Source organism: Odocoileus virginianus, chromosome 23 (genome assembly GCF_023699985.2).
Source record: "Odocoileus virginianus isolate 20LAN1187 ecotype Illinois chromosome 23, Ovbor_1.2, whole genome shotgun sequence".
NCBI lineage: Eukaryota > Metazoa > Chordata > Mammalia > Artiodactyla > Cervidae > Odocoileus > Odocoileus virginianus.
The window spans coordinates 84,250-99,383 of NC_069696.1; the positions used below are offsets into that span (position 1 = coordinate 84,250).

Here is a 15,134-nt window from a genome sequence, read left to right on the forward strand (position 1 = left end):
GAGGGCAGAAGGAGAAGAGGGTGATAGAGGATGATATGGTTGGATGGTGTCACCGATTCAATGGACATGAACTTGGGAAAACTCCAGCAGATGGTGAGGGACAGGGAAGCCTGTCATTTTGCAGTCCTTGGAGTTGCAAAGAGTCAGACATGACTTGGTGACTGAACAGAAACAACATCTGGAAAACATCATTTGTCAAAATTTTATAGTAATGTTCATTGGTGTAATAGTTGCTTTGAGATATGTAATTTTAATCAGGAAATATTGTTTTGAGTTGCTCAGTTGTGTCTGACTCTTTGTGATCCCATGGACTGCAGCACGCCAGGTTTCCCTGTCCATCACCAGCTCCTGGAGTTTTCTTGAACTCATGTCCATCGAGTCGGTGATCCTACCTAACCATCTCATCCTCTGTCATCTCCTTGTTCTCCTGCCATCAATCTTTCTCAGCATTAGGGTCTTTTCTAATGAGACAGTTCTTCACATCAGGTGGCCAAAGTATTGGAGCTTCAGCTTCAGCATCAGTCCTTCCAGTGACTATCCAGGGTTGATTTCCTTTTGGATTGACAGTTTTGATCTCTCTTTTTAGAGTCCAGGGGACTCTCAAGAATCTTCTCCAACACCACAAATCAAAAGCATCAATTCTTCAACGTTCAGCCTTCTTTATGGTCCAACTCTCATATCCATACATGACTACTGGAAAAACCATAGCTTTGATTATACAGACCTTTGGTGGCAAAGGAAGTATTGAGATGTATAATATCTTTTTTTTTTTAACTTATGGGCACACCAACATGAAATACAACCTTAGAAAAAAGTTCTGTTGCAACAAGGAGTGACTGGTACCTTTGTTTAATGGCTCAGAAACTCTGAGTCGGAAGGGATCTTAGGTATTTCCCAGACCAACCCACTTACTGTGGTTTCATTTGACCCCTGCTCTGCCCTTGGAAGCCCCAGATCAGAGGACTGATGCCCATGGTGAGGATTACGATGACGCTAAAGAGGTACCATTGCCTGGGGCTCCTTCTGCCTCTCAGGGGAGTGAGGAGGAAGTGACCCCAGAAAAGGTGGATACAACGAGGTCCTCTCAGACAGGTGAGTGTAGTTAGCTGATCTCCTGCAGTCTTTGGTCTCTATCCTGGAAATGGTGAATTTGATCTGCTTAGTGTCCATCCCTCCTAGATATTCCAGTTTGGGATGATCTCAAATAGTTGATAGCATCATCTCGATCTTATTCCTTTCTTTAACGCTGTCAGACTCCTGAGAAGAGAGGAAGCACTCTAGTATTAGTATCTGTGTCTGCATGACTTTGTCCTTCATGTTCCTGCATTAAGACTTGTAGATTACTTGAGCATATTTACCTAATACAAAAATAGAATAACTGAATAACATTTTGTGCTGTCTCATATGTGAAATGCAGTTAGAGATTTTAAAGACTATGTTAGTATTGGAATTTGTAAAGCATTTTTATACTTTAAAATGCACTCTGACCATAGGTCAACCCAAATATGTATAAAGTGGATGATATATATGGTCCTAAAAAACAGAAGCATGATGGTGGATTATGGACTCAGAATTTGTGAGCAGGTTCATGTTAATCTGTTCCAGACATTTCAGTGGCCAAGGAAATACACTCATTCTCCATGAAGGGTATTTCTCCATCTGAGGTTTGTGTGTTTCCTGTGGGAGGGGCCACTGCAGAAGGATTCCATGGTTGCTTTTTGTGGGCTTTTGGGAACACAAATCAAGACCACCAAGAGCAGAGTTGGATGGCCAGTGAGGAGCTGAGATTTCTCCAGATGTGAACTCCTATCTCCCTCTTCTTGTTGTTTCAGACTTGTTAATTATGAAAAAAAGAAAATTTTACACCCCTTCTAGAGATTCTTCCCTTCTTGGGTATCTCCTTGCTGATTGTTTAGCCAGGGAACAGATCTCCTGTAATCCAGGATTTCCCATTTAAGTTGAGACCTCAGATAGGCTGAATCCTTTTTATTTGGGAGGTGAAGGAGAGGAGAAATGCTGCAAGATTGCAGGTCTTAGTGCCTGAAACAGAAATTGTACCTGGGGCACAGAAGTGAAAACACCACGTCCTGACCACTGGACCACTAGCCAATTCCCGGGCCCAGATCCTGAGAAGACAGCCCTGATCCATGCTCACTGAAATAAACATGAAATAGCCTGAGCCTCCCTGAGCACACCTGGATCCCAGGGATGCTTTGTCGTCACCACTTACTTGACTCACTTCCACCACAGGGCTCTGTCATGTCTCTCTGTTTCAGTTCTAATCAAACTTTTTGTTCCTACTTCAGGTTCTTCTCTGAATATCTCTAGAGAGGCGACTGATCCTGGGGAAGAAGAAGAGAGCCCCTGGTTGCTCCAGGGGGAAGAAGCAGACACTGAGTACGATGATGTTGAATTAAGTGCCCTGGAAACATCCATAGTTACTTTCCCATGATGTTGTATTAAATACGAGATGATGCCTCAGATATTCTAATGCCCATATTTCAATAGAGTAGTGCTGACCTATCACTCATTGCTCATAATGAAATTGCTCATAATGAAATATTCTCAATAAAGTAACTTTTTGCCTTGTTGACAATAGCAAGATTCATTCCAAATGCTCTTAGAGGATTGGTATTCAATCACAATTTCCTTCTAAGGAAATACCAGATGAGTGAACTGACTTGTCTCACCTCCCCCAAATGCTAATGAAGGCATGACTTCACTCAGGCTCAGAAATTCTCCAGGTCACTCTTCCTTAGACAACAGATTTTAAACTTTGTCCACACTCACACCTTCATTCTTAGCAAGGTGAACTTGTGTGGGGGATGGAAATCCTGAACCTTCCTATATGCTCTTCCTCTTCCCCAAGATGTCACACCATCTGTTTTTATTCAGTTATTAGGCACCAGATTGGGTGTGAGTTTCAACATCGAGGGTAAGAGATTGGCTGGTGGAAGAGAATGCTTACAGCTTTCCTTACCCTAAATTCTCATGGCCAATTAAAAATCTCACTCTACATAACTACATCTTCCTTTTCATCTCCCATTCCCTAGGTTACTTTTTTCTGTTTTTCCCTCAAGTGCATATAGACTCTTTATCTCTCTTCTCCCATGTCTAGTTGGTTATCAAATCCTTTTAAATCCAGTCTTGCCTCTCCATCACTTCCTACTACTTCTTCAGGATATTGTCATTTCTTGTCTGTCCAATTATCTAGCTTTTAAAGTGAATTACATCAGCTCATATCTCCCTCCAAGTTGATGAAGGGCAAATTGGTGCTAACTCACACCCTGTATTCCGGTGGGACAAAGTGAAAGTGTTAGTCGCTCAGTCGTGTCTGACTCTTTGCCACCCTGTGGACTGTAGCCTGCCCGGCTCTTCTGTCCATGAGACTCTCCAGGCAAGAATACTGGAGTGGGTTACCATTCCCTTTTCCATTCCCTTTTCCTGGGTGGGGATCTTCCCCACCCAGGGATCGAACCCAGGTCTCCTGCCCTGCAGGCAGATTCTTTACCATCCGAGCCACCACTGAGGGGCATCAGGTAGAATAAGGGGGCAAGAAATTGGAGAACAAGACAGAGGGGATCTAGAAGAAGGGATATAGACAGAAAGATCAGGAAGTTTTGGCTATTTGAGTTTTATTGATGTCAATAGAGGAGTCTGATACAACTGAACTCTTAGAGGAAGAATTTCAGATCAATAGGCTTCTCTGAAAATATATCGTTTAAAGAGTCCTTTGATCTGGTAACTGTCGAAAATGTAAATGTGATCCTGCTGTGATTCTTCAGGGTAGAGAGAGCTGTCTTGTAGGAGTGACCAAGTAAACAGTATATTTTCACAATACCCCCGCCTCCTGTCCATTACATTGTGGACATGTGGAGAAGCTGCTGAACTAATATAAGACCTAAGAGTGCTGGCCTGATTATGATTTGTGGCCAACCTGTTATTTAGTTGATGGTTCTGGATGATGTCAGGGCTCCAACCTACACTCATGCTTGTAATATCTATAATTTTTTTCTATGCTGGGGATTAGAAGATTCCTAGGGCTCCTCTAAGTGCAGCTCACATGGCCATTTGCCATTGGGAAGTGATGAAATAAGTGACAGAGTAAAGTGTACCCATCAAGAATGTTAAATTTTATTCCTGATCTACGGTATCCATGAAGCCAAAATAGCTGGCTACTATAATTCTGGGTGATAGAAATCATACAAAATTATGGGAGAGGAGAGGAGGACAAGATTTCACACCTAGACTTGGGAGAGTCTCAGGATGAGCCTATTATGGATTGAGTGCTCAAAACTAGCCAGGAGTTGGTGAATAAACTTTTGGACTATTTAGATCAGGGAGATGAGGGCAATCATTCCAAGTTATCCATGTGGCCTGTGAAGGGGCCTTTTGTGAGGGGTGGTTTTGGAGGGTTTCTCATTCCAAGGTCTGTCACAAGAGCCAGAAAACTTCTCTGCAGAGTACTAATTATGACAAGGCAGCCAGAATGTCATGTGGGGAAAGTATTTATAGGAAATTCTTTCCTATCAATAGTGCACTTAGCCTGTTAAGCTTGGAGGCCTGTCCTATGTTATTTGGGAAGACCCAGTGAAAGTCTCTAGATTTTTCTGAAACCTCACAGGCACTTATCACCCATAAATACTTTATTCTGGCAGAGTAGAGTAAGTTACAAAGACATGAAAATATCAGGGATTATGTTTCATGGCAACTTTCAATGTAAAACCCCGTATCGCAGGTAATGATATGATTTCTACAGAGAAAAAAATGTCTTTAACCATAGTTCCACGTCAAAACTATAATTATGAAGAAGACGGGATTATCATTTATTTGAGAAACAATATTACAGAGATGTCTTTCAAGAATTTCTTGCTTCAAAAATGGCACTACATGGTGCTAAGCTCAACATCATCAGATCCATGCTCTTCTTGTCTCAGGACCAATGAGGACTCCTTCTCTTCCACCCCAGAGTCGACAGTTTCTCTCAGAGACTTCAGAGAGATGCCTGAAACAGTAAGGAGAAACTGGTTTTAGTGATGACAAAATGACAAGACACAACCTCTGATGGAAGGATAGTAAAAGGGGCCACAAAGTATCTGAAGTGAGGGGGAGCACCCAGCATCGTCTAAAGTCTAGATTGAGCTACTTCATACTGACTCAGCTACTCCATGTAACATCTTGTCTGGACCTTGGCAGTTGGAAAGAAGATGGACCAATAGTGGCAAGGAGTGGAAAAGAGATGTGCATGCCTCTTCCACACACGGTGGGTCTGATTTCTCAAGAAGTGGAGACAGGAGACGATCTCTATAAAATGCCTCAGATGCCCTCTTCTGAGCACCTCAGCAACAGAACCAGCCTGACCTACAAGCTTCATGAGAACACCCTGGGTCCTCTGTCAGATGCCAGAAAGAGGCAACTCAACCAAACTCCACAACCTCCTGCTCCCCAGGGACCACATCCCCACATATAAGCAGAAAGCCTAGTCCTTGGGAATGAGGGTCTTCATCTGGCAATTGAACCAGTGAGAGAAAATTTTCTCTTGATTTCCTTCTAGTGCTGAGACTTTATGATTCTCTAGTGAAGGCTAGTGCCAATTCTGCTTTAATAATGAGCAATCAACTTTAAATATATGGTTACACAGATCTCTCAAAACAAGTTTTATAGCTCATAAATTTAATTTTACACCTCCATTAAAAACATTTCAGATTAGTTCTCACAATTTGAAAAATCCCCAAATTTATTGCCAAAACATATTTCAATTTGGGGTATGAAAATGGGAACAAAGCCTCTGTACCTCATACAAATGTGTGTTTATCCAATTGATGATGGACATGGACAAGAGAACATAGTATGTTCTCCTCTCAGAAAAGATGAAGTAGCTCCAATATTCCAGAGATAAGGAAAAGTCAGTTATACCTGGTACATGTGGTGCATGCGTGCTCACTTGTGTTCGACTCTTTGCAACCCCATGGACTGTAGCCCACAAGACTCTTCTGTCCACATGATTTTCCAGGCAAGAATACTGGAGTGGGTTGCCATTTCCTTCTCCAGGGAATCTTACTGACTCACGGATCAAATCCAAGTCCCTTTTGTCTCCTACATTGGCAGGCAGAGTCTTTACCACTGCACCACCAGGGAAACCCATCTAGGTATACAAGGCTACCCCAGTTTTGATAGTTAAGAAACAATGACTGTTGGTGAGTCAAACTCATCTTCTCCATGATGATAAAGTCAGGCTAATGAGCTGTCAACTCACCAGTCTGGGAATACCTGGCACCACCTCTATCATCTGGGAAAAAGTTATTCTCATTCATCCCAGGGAATAAAGGATTTACAGAACAGGTAACTCATCAACATCATCATAACCATTTCCTATGGTGTTGATGTTCTGTCCTGGAGGCTGTGAAAACAGACAAGAACTTAGGTGAAAAAGCAAAATATGAGTTGGACTAAGTGATGCTCCAAGTCCCATCTAAGGCAGAGATTCAAATAAATGATAAATATATATTCCATATTCCAGGGCTGTCAAAGGCTTGTATTTGATCTCAGTGTGCTCAGAAATCATTTAAACCTTCTAAATATTCCAATATATCAGGGTCAATTATATTTTTCTACTATGGTCTCTCATATCATAAAGAATCAACAAAATCTATAATGCTATGAGCTTCAGGTACTCTTTTTGAGCATGTGATACAGAGTTGTAATACATACTATGCACATATCAATGACTGGGGAACATGAATCTGAACCAAGAGAACCCAGGTGTCCGTGTGCTCTCTGAAACTCTGGGAGACACAGAGCTGGTAAGAGAGGGATCCTGTACATCTGTTACTCAGAGACAGAATATTCCACCATCCCAGTCATAGGACGCCTGGGTTTCAGTCCCTTCTAGCCTTTGGTTGACCTTAGTATCCCACCTCCAGGGGTTGTCCATCTTTACTAACTGGAGAAGATCCAGGAAGGCATTCTCCTTTCTCTGTGTGTGTGAGCCTGCTCAGTCATGTCCGACTCTTTGTGACCCCATGGACTGTAGCCTGCCAGGCTTCTCTGTCCATGGGATTCTCCAGGCAAGAATACTATAGTGGGTTGCCATGCCTTCCTCCAGGGAATCTTCCCAACCCAGGGATTAAACCCTATCAAGACACAAGACACCCTCTTGTGTCTCCTGCATTAGCAGGTGGAGTCTTTATCACTGCACCACCTGAGAAGCCCGTCTAGGTATAAGAGGCTACCCCAATTCTGACAACAAGAAAAACTGACTATTTTTTTCCATTTATTTTCATTAGTTGGAGGCTAATTACTTTACAATATGGTTTTTGTCAAAACTCATCTCCACATGATGAAGTCAGACTACTGAGCTGTCAACTCACTTGTCTGGGAATAACTGGCACCACCTCTGTCCTCTGGGGAAATGTTATTCTCATTCATCCCAGGGAATAAAGGATTTACAGGAACAGGTAACTCATCAACATCATCATAACCATTTCCTGTGGTGTTGATATGCTGTCTCAGAGGATCTGTAAACAGACACAGACTTAGGTGAATAGCAAAGTATGTGTTGGACTAAGTGATGCCCTAAGTCCCTTCTAATGCAGAAGTTCAAACAACTGATAAATATAGACTCTATATTCCAAGATCATGTCAAAGGCATGTATTTGATCTCAATGTGCTCAGAAACTGTTTAAATCTTTTAACTATTTCAATATATCAGGGTCAATCATATTTTTCTAACAAGGTCTCTCGTATCATAAAGCATCAACAAAAGCTATTATGCTATGAGTTTCAGATACTATATCAAGCATATGGTACAGATTTGTCACACATATTGTGCACATATCAGTGACAGGGGAGGATGAATCTGGACCAAGAGAACCCAGGTGTCCGTGTGACCTCTGAAGCTCTGGGAGATACAGAGCTGGTGGGAGGGGGATCCTGGACATCTGTTATTCAGAGACAGGATATCCCACCATCCCAGTCACAGGACACTGAGGTTTCAGTGCCTTCTAGACCTTGGTTGGCCTTAGGGTCTCACCTCCAGGGGTTGTCCATCTTCACTATCTGGAGAAGATCCAGAGAGGACATTCTCCTTTCTACAGTTCCATGTAAGTAAGAGTTTCTGGTAATTGGTAAGTACCAGCACTGATCACTCCATATATTCCAGGGCTTATCAACAGCAATATTTTTGTCTCAATACATACAAAAATCCATAAAATGATTAAAATATCAGACTGATTCTGGATCCAACTATAGTTTCCAATGTTCTCTTTAGCCACACAATTTTGAGTTTATCAGTTTCAGATTTTTTTAAATGGTCTTAAAATCTTTAATGGTACATTAGATAATAATATACTATTAGATACATGCATGTTCAGTTGCTTCAGTTGTGTCCAACTCTTTGAGACCCCTTGTACTGTAGCCTGCCAGGCTCCTCTGTTCGTGGGGAGTCTCTGGGCAAGACTACTGGAGTCAGTTGCCATGTCCTTCTTCAAAGGGTCTTTCTGACCCAGGGATCAAACCAGCATCTCTTATATCTCCTGCATTGGCAGGCGGGTTCTCTACCACTAGCGCCACCTGTGAAGCACTACATATTCAGTCTGTAACTGGGTAGAAGTGGCTGTGAACACAGAGAACTAGGTCTGATCTTTCCATTTCTGAAGTCATGGAGTGGGCAAGAGAGGGAAAAAGTTGTTGTGAACTAGAGAAAAGAGATCTTTCCCATCTTAATCACAGGAAGAGATTCTCAGACAAGATTCCTCCTCCACATCCCCACCATCCAAGGAAAGACCTGCTACCTGAGGCAGAGTCAGAGCCTCCATCCTCTCCATCGTCCCCTGTGTAATACAGCAGCTTAGCTGCTGAGTCATCAGACAGGTTACCTGGTAGGGAGAAAATCATCATAGAAAAACGGTAACCTTTCCCCTGTCATGGTAGGATGCCTGCTGTCATAGTTTAGAGGAAATATTGAGACCTCAAACTTGTAGAGAGAAGGCTTGAAACTCCATGTGAAGTTGGACTAGTAAGATTCGGTCTCTGCTGAAAATAACATACAGCCAGCTCATGAGCAGACGGGAGGGCATGGGACTTACCTTGGCTGTCTAACAGGTCCTTCTTCCCTGGGTTTATGATGTCATCAATCTCCTGGTACACAGCTTCATCAACAGCATCTTCAAAATCAGATAACTCTGGGAAAGTGGCATGAGTTAGAGACTGACCGTGGAGTTAACCACTTTATCAACAGCCAAAGCCTTCAGTGCTCTCCAACGTTCCCCCTTGGGGAACCACTCTGGGCTGCTCAGGCTCCTTCCTTAGCTACATGGAACAGAACTAGATTTCCTGACCCTGACCTTGATCTCACACTCAATATCCACTGGCACTGTTCACACAGGAAGTCATAATTCTCAAGAAATTTTACATTCACCCGGGACCAAAGATTCCATTCTTTCAAATCCTGTTGTCTACTGTAGAAAAGGTGGGATTCTACCAGATAATGAGCACAGAGACCAATACTTGTGCACTTTCTTTATGTCACAACAGACTCAATTCCTTCCCCACCACTTTCCAGATCATTTGGCATCCCTAAGGCCCACCTTGGCGCTCTGCTCTCCATCTGTGTAGTTGAATCCCCAGAATGATGAGGATCATGAAGAGAAGGGCTCCGAGGATGATGCAGATGATCATGGGAATGGAGAGGATGCCAGGGGCTGGAGATGAGTCAAAGTGGACCATAGGGTTTTAGGAGGGTCATAAGTCCAAAGGAACCCCTCTGTCCTTATACTGGTCCTCTTCTGTGTCTTTAAGACCATGAAGTCACCATTAAGATACAATGGGTTTGCCTCAACCCCAAGATGTGATCAACAGAGGTCTTTCCCTGAGCTATGTCAAGTGTCTTCTCATTCTGGTTCCAGAGGATTTTTACAGGATGAAAGTTGTTAAAGCTCTGGAGGACTCCAGTTGCCACTGAATTGTAACAGAATTGTAAACATGAGATCGTTAAGGTTTTCTGTACTGATACAGGTAGTTCTGTTGAAATATAAAGATATATAGTGCAGGTACCTGAAAATATGGGGATCTCCTCAATCACACTGCTCAGAGCAGCAGAACACTAACTTCCATGGCTGGAGGGAACAGCTGTTCTCTCACTGGGAGAGAAGGAAAAAATAGATTATTGTACTGAGTTGATCGGGAAAAGCCATCAGTTACATCTATCTTTATGGGTATATCATTCTCTCCCAGATCCCAGGAAATCAGATAATAGCTTTTCCTGGAGCCAGGGCACAAAGCAGCAGGTTATCCCAGGAAGTGCTTCTGGATACAAACTCATACTTGTCCTCCACTCACTAGGGCGGACCCGCGCCCCTCACTCACCAGGGCGGACCGCACCCCCCTCACTCACCAGGGCGGACCCGCGCCCCTCACTCACCAGGGCGGACCCCACGCCCCTCACTCACCAGGGCGGACCCGCGCCCCTCACTCACCAGGGCGGACCCCACGCCCCTCACTCACCAGGGCGGACCCCACGCCCCTCACTCACCAGGGCGGACCCCACGCCCCTCACTCACCAGGGCGGACCCGCGCCCCTCACTCACCAGGGCGGACCCGCGCCCCTCACTCACCAGGGCGGACCCACGCCTCTACTCACCCAGGGCGGACCCACGCCCCTCACTCACCCAGGGCGGACCCCGCGCCCCTCACTCACCAGGGCGGACCCCACGCCCCTCACTCACCAGAGCACCTCACCCCGCGCCCCTCACTCACCCAGGGCGGACCCGCGCCCCTCACTCACCAGGGCGGACCCGCGCCCCTCACTCACCAGAGCACCTCACCCCGGCGTCCTCCTCGTGCTTGCAGTCGCTCTGCCCCCAGGGCCCCGCGGCACAGTCCCACAGGGAGGACTCCCGGCCCCCGCACCGCACCTCGTCCAGCCAGACGCTCCCGTTTCCAGGGCCAAACGCCGCGGCCCGCACGGCTTCCAGGGCCTGGCCACAGCCTAGCTGCTGACACATGACCTCGGCCTCTGCCAGGCTCCAGGAGTCATCGCACACGGTGCCCCAGGAGCCGCTGTGCCAGACCTCCACCCGCCTTGAGCACTCGCTGTCTCCTCCCCTGAGCCGGAGCTTCTCTCTGTCTGAAAAGGCAGCAGCCCCTCCTGTGACACCCCTGGTGGGAGGAAGGAGCCCCTGGGAGCCCTGGGGAGGGGGCAGCAGCTGGGCAGCTCTGGTGTCTCCCTCCTGTAGGATCAAAGATGGGAAGTGCTGGATCAGGGACACCTGGGGCTGGTCTGGTCCCCAAAGAAGATTATCAAAGGTCCTTGGCTTAATCCAAACAAGTGAAAACAGAGGCTTCATCATCTAATGGGCTGAGACATTCACTGCGTCTTGCCACAAGCTGAAATTGCTTTATCTCTTTGCTGTTTATCAGGTCCATACCCCACAACGAATACAAATACATGGAAACACAGACAGAAACACAGCCCACCTTTTTCTAGATTCAACCTAAACTCATCACTTAGACTGGAAAACATAAAATCACACTAACAACATCCTACGGGGTTGGGACAGACACAGAAACAGAACAGTAATTTACCTGCACATGAGATATAGGCTTCATCCTTTGAAGAGCATGAGTTGTAATCCCAAGGGTCAGAAGGACACTGCCAGAGAGAAGTGTCAGTTTTCTGACAACGGATTCCATCTACCCAGCGGGGTCTAGAACCTTCCCTAAGAGCAACTAAAGGGTTGAGACTTCCACTGTTCCCACAGCCAAGCTGTCTGCAGATCATGGACACGGTGATGTCTTCCATGGGGCTGTGGCAGACACTGCCCCAGGTCCCATTGTAGAAAACTTCCAGCCACCCAGCACACTGCTGGTCCTCGCTCACCATCCTGAGGGCCAGGAACTCTAAGATTGAAAAGGAGAGGAAACAGGACATGGTGAGCACTCCACTCAGGGCTCTGAGTTTTCCTCTTTCCAAGAATTTGTGACTATACATCCCTGACCTAGTTGAGGAGATGTCCACGAGGTAACAAGAATGACATTAATCTCCCTTTCATTTTACTTTGTCATTTTGTGTCTATTTCTACCACAATGATGTCATGGATATGAAGAGAGAGAAAGACCAATCTGGGCACCTGCAAGGAGTGGGAGCTAGATCCTGCTTCCTGGTAAAATCTAAAATGGATCTGTGAATGGGATGTGATATGGATACTGGGGGTGGGGGGTAGGCAGAATAATGAACCACAAATCTCTACATCATAATCTGTGGAACTTGTGAATATGTTACCTTACATTTGAAAATGGACTTTACAGATGTTATTAAGGTAAGGACTTGGGGGTGGTGAGATTAAGCTGGAATTAACCACCTGAGTCCAGCCTAATCACTTCCTTAGCCCTGGTATCCTTAGCTGGATAATCTAGCAAAGCTCCAGTGAGAGGGAAATGTAAAGAAGAATGCTCAGAAGAGACATAGTTTGCTGTAGGTCTGAAGAAGAGGGCTCTGAGCCAAGGAAGGAGGTCACATAGAAACCAGGAAAGGCTGGTAAAGGAGTCCTCCCCATGCCTCCAGAAAGAACGTGCTCTGTGAACACCAGGATGTTGGCCCTCGGAGACCGTCGGCAGACTCCTAGCAAACAGAACTGAACAGAGTAAATCTGTGCTTTCATTACAGCATCAGCAGGATCTCTAGACTGTACTACCACAGGGAACTGAAGAGAGCCCTGCTGTCGCGTGGAAACTGTAAGAAACGGCTTTGCCAGGAAACACTGGGGAGAAGAAAGGACAAAAATGTCAGGGGCTGCAGGAGGAAGTGAAAGCACCTCGTCTTCATGTCTGCTGGAAACACAAGTTCCATGGGAGGAAGCCTCCTTCTCTGTTCCTTTCAGCATCTCTCCCTCAGGGTTCAGATCCTCGTCCTCCAGAGCCCCACCCCTCCCCCAAACTGTGGACAGTGTGCAGCACAGACCTGAGCAGACGACCCCCGCATCCTGCTTGTGTCTGCAGTCGTGCCGCCCCCAGCCCCGGGAAGGGCACCTCCACACGTGGGACTCAACGTGCAGTTCAGGTTGTCCAGCCAGATGGGCCCTGATCCCGCCCCGAAGTGAGCAGACCTCATGGCATTGAGGGCTTCTCCACAGCCCAGCTGCCTGCACACCACGCGGGCATCGTCCAGGTCCCAGCCGTCATCACAGATGGTGCCCCAGGAGCCCTGGTCAAGGATCTCCACTCTCCCGGCGCAGGGACCGCCCCCGTCCACCAGGCGGAGCTGTCTGCTGTCTGAGGAGAGAGAAATGGGACAATGGGGCAGTGACAAGGGGAATGAGAAGGGTCTTCTGTCCTGTGGGACCTCCACCTGAGCAGTAGGGGGCGCTCTCCTCTGAGGCCGCTGAGGCCGCTGGTTCCGTCACTGGATCCTTGTACTGGGGCAGCGCCTGGGTTTGTTTTCCTGCAGAAACAGCAATGATTAGAGCGCTAGGGGGTTGAAGAACTGGAAACTGATTTAAGCTAAATAATGATCTAGTGGTGGAGCCTGAGATGGGAGCTATAAAATAACAGCAAAGTTAATCTAATTTTAATCTCTATTGAGAGTACCGTGTCTGAGAAAGCCAAAAAATTTTCTTTTACGCTATGAATTGTCCTAAGAATGAGTTACATGTGTATTTCTGAATTATGATTTCCTCGCTGTTTATGCCCAGTAGTGGGATTGCTGGGTCATATGCTAATTTTAGTCCTAGGTTTTAAAGGACTGTGGCTCCACCTGAGGACCGGTGGGAGGAGCAGACAGAGAGGGTCAAACAATTCCCCAAGCAGAAGGGAAGGTTGGATATGGCCTCCCAGGTACCTTTGTTTAAGCAGCTGGCTCACTTCAAGATGCCCTGGACATCTCACAAGGACTCCTGTGAGCAGCGCATTCAGAACCTGAGCTTCAAAATGAGGAGTGGACAGATGCTGGCTGTCATAGGGAGCTCAGGTGAGACCAAAGTTTAAAGAACAGGAATGATTTACCTAAGGACATATATTTAATGCAGACTAAGAACTAGAACTCTGGTCTCCTGGTTCTCAGATGTTTTTTTAAAAATTCAACTGATTAAATTTTAAAGATCTTAAAAAAAAAAGGACTGTGGCTCAGATCCTGAACTCTTATATTGCCAAATTCAGACATAAATTGAAGAAAGTAGGGAAACTACTAGACCATTCAGGTATGACCTAAATCAAATCCCTTATGATTATACAGCGGAAGTGAGAAATAGATTCAAGGGATTAGTTCTGAGAGACAGAGTGTCTGAAGAACTATGGACGGAGGTTCATGATGTTGTACAGGTGACAGGGATCAAAACCATCCCCAAGAAAAAGAAATGCAAAAAAACAAAAAGGCTGTCTGAGGAGGCCTTACAAATAGCTGTGAAAAGAAGAGAAGCAAAAAGCAAAGGAGAAAAGGGAAGATATACCTATGTGAAAGCAGAGTTTCAAAGAATAGCAAGGAGAGATAAGAAAGCCTTCCTCAGTGATCAATGCAAAGAAATAGAGAAAAACAATATAATAGGAAAGACTAGAGATCTCTTCAAGAAAATTAGAGATACCAAGGGAACATTTCATGCAAAGATGGGCACAATAAAAGACAGAAATGGTATGGACCTAACAGAAGCAGAAGATATTAAGAAGAGGTGGCAAGAACACACAGAAGAACTGTACAAAAAAGATCTTCACGACCCAAATAATCACAATGGTGTGATCACTCACCTAGAGCCAGACATCCTGGAATGCGAAGTCAAGTGGGCCTTAGGAAGCATCACTATGAACAAAGCTAGTGGAGGTAATGGAATTCCAGTTGAGCTATGTCAAATCCTAAAAGATGATGCTGTGAAAGTGCTGCACTCAATATGCCAGCAAGTTTGGAAAACTCAGCAGTGGCCACAGGACTGGAAAAGGTCAGCCTTCATTCCAATCCCAAAGAAAGGCAATGCCAAAGAATGCTCAAATGCACAATCACACTCATCTCATATGCTGGCAAAGTAGTGCTCAAAATTCTCCAAGCCAGGCTTCAACAGTACATGAACCGTGAACTTCCACATGTTCAAGCTGGCTTTAGAAAAGGCAGAGGAACCAGAGATCAAATTGACAACATCCACTGGGTCATCGAA

General features: G+C 45.5%; 2 protein-coding genes across 2 annotated transcripts in view; one reads left to right on the forward strand and one right to left on the reverse strand.

Annotated features, from left to right (window-relative positions):
- Window positions 1-2,578, forward strand: part of LOC110137287 (antigen WC1.1-like) — a 69,140-nt gene extending 66,562 nt beyond the window's left edge. The window contains 2 exon segments of the mRNA XM_070454159.1: window positions 949-1,092; window positions 2,307-2,578. Of these exon segments, the coding sequence (XP_070310260.1) occupies window positions 949-1,092; window positions 2,307-2,452 (290 nt within the window). The 3' untranslated portion in view covers window positions 2,453-2,578.
- Window positions 2,579-4,886: 2,308 nt separating this feature from the next.
- LOC110137274 (antigen WC1.1-like) overlaps window positions 4,887-15,134 on the reverse strand; it is a 72,451-nt gene continuing 62,203 nt past the window's right edge. Inside the window, 13 exon segments of the mRNA XM_070454160.1 lie at window positions 4,887-5,005; window positions 6,257-6,337; window positions 6,340-6,402; window positions 7,371-7,517; window positions 8,793-8,876; window positions 9,087-9,182; window positions 9,588-9,701; window positions 10,811-11,130; window positions 11,192-11,228; window positions 11,584-11,898; window positions 12,959-13,045; window positions 13,048-13,269; window positions 13,346-13,438. Coding sequence (XP_070310261.1) covers window positions 4,887-5,005; window positions 6,257-6,337; window positions 6,340-6,402; window positions 7,371-7,517; window positions 8,793-8,876; window positions 9,087-9,182; window positions 9,588-9,701; window positions 10,811-11,130; window positions 11,192-11,228; window positions 11,584-11,898; window positions 12,959-13,045; window positions 13,048-13,269; window positions 13,346-13,438 — 1,778 coding nt within the window.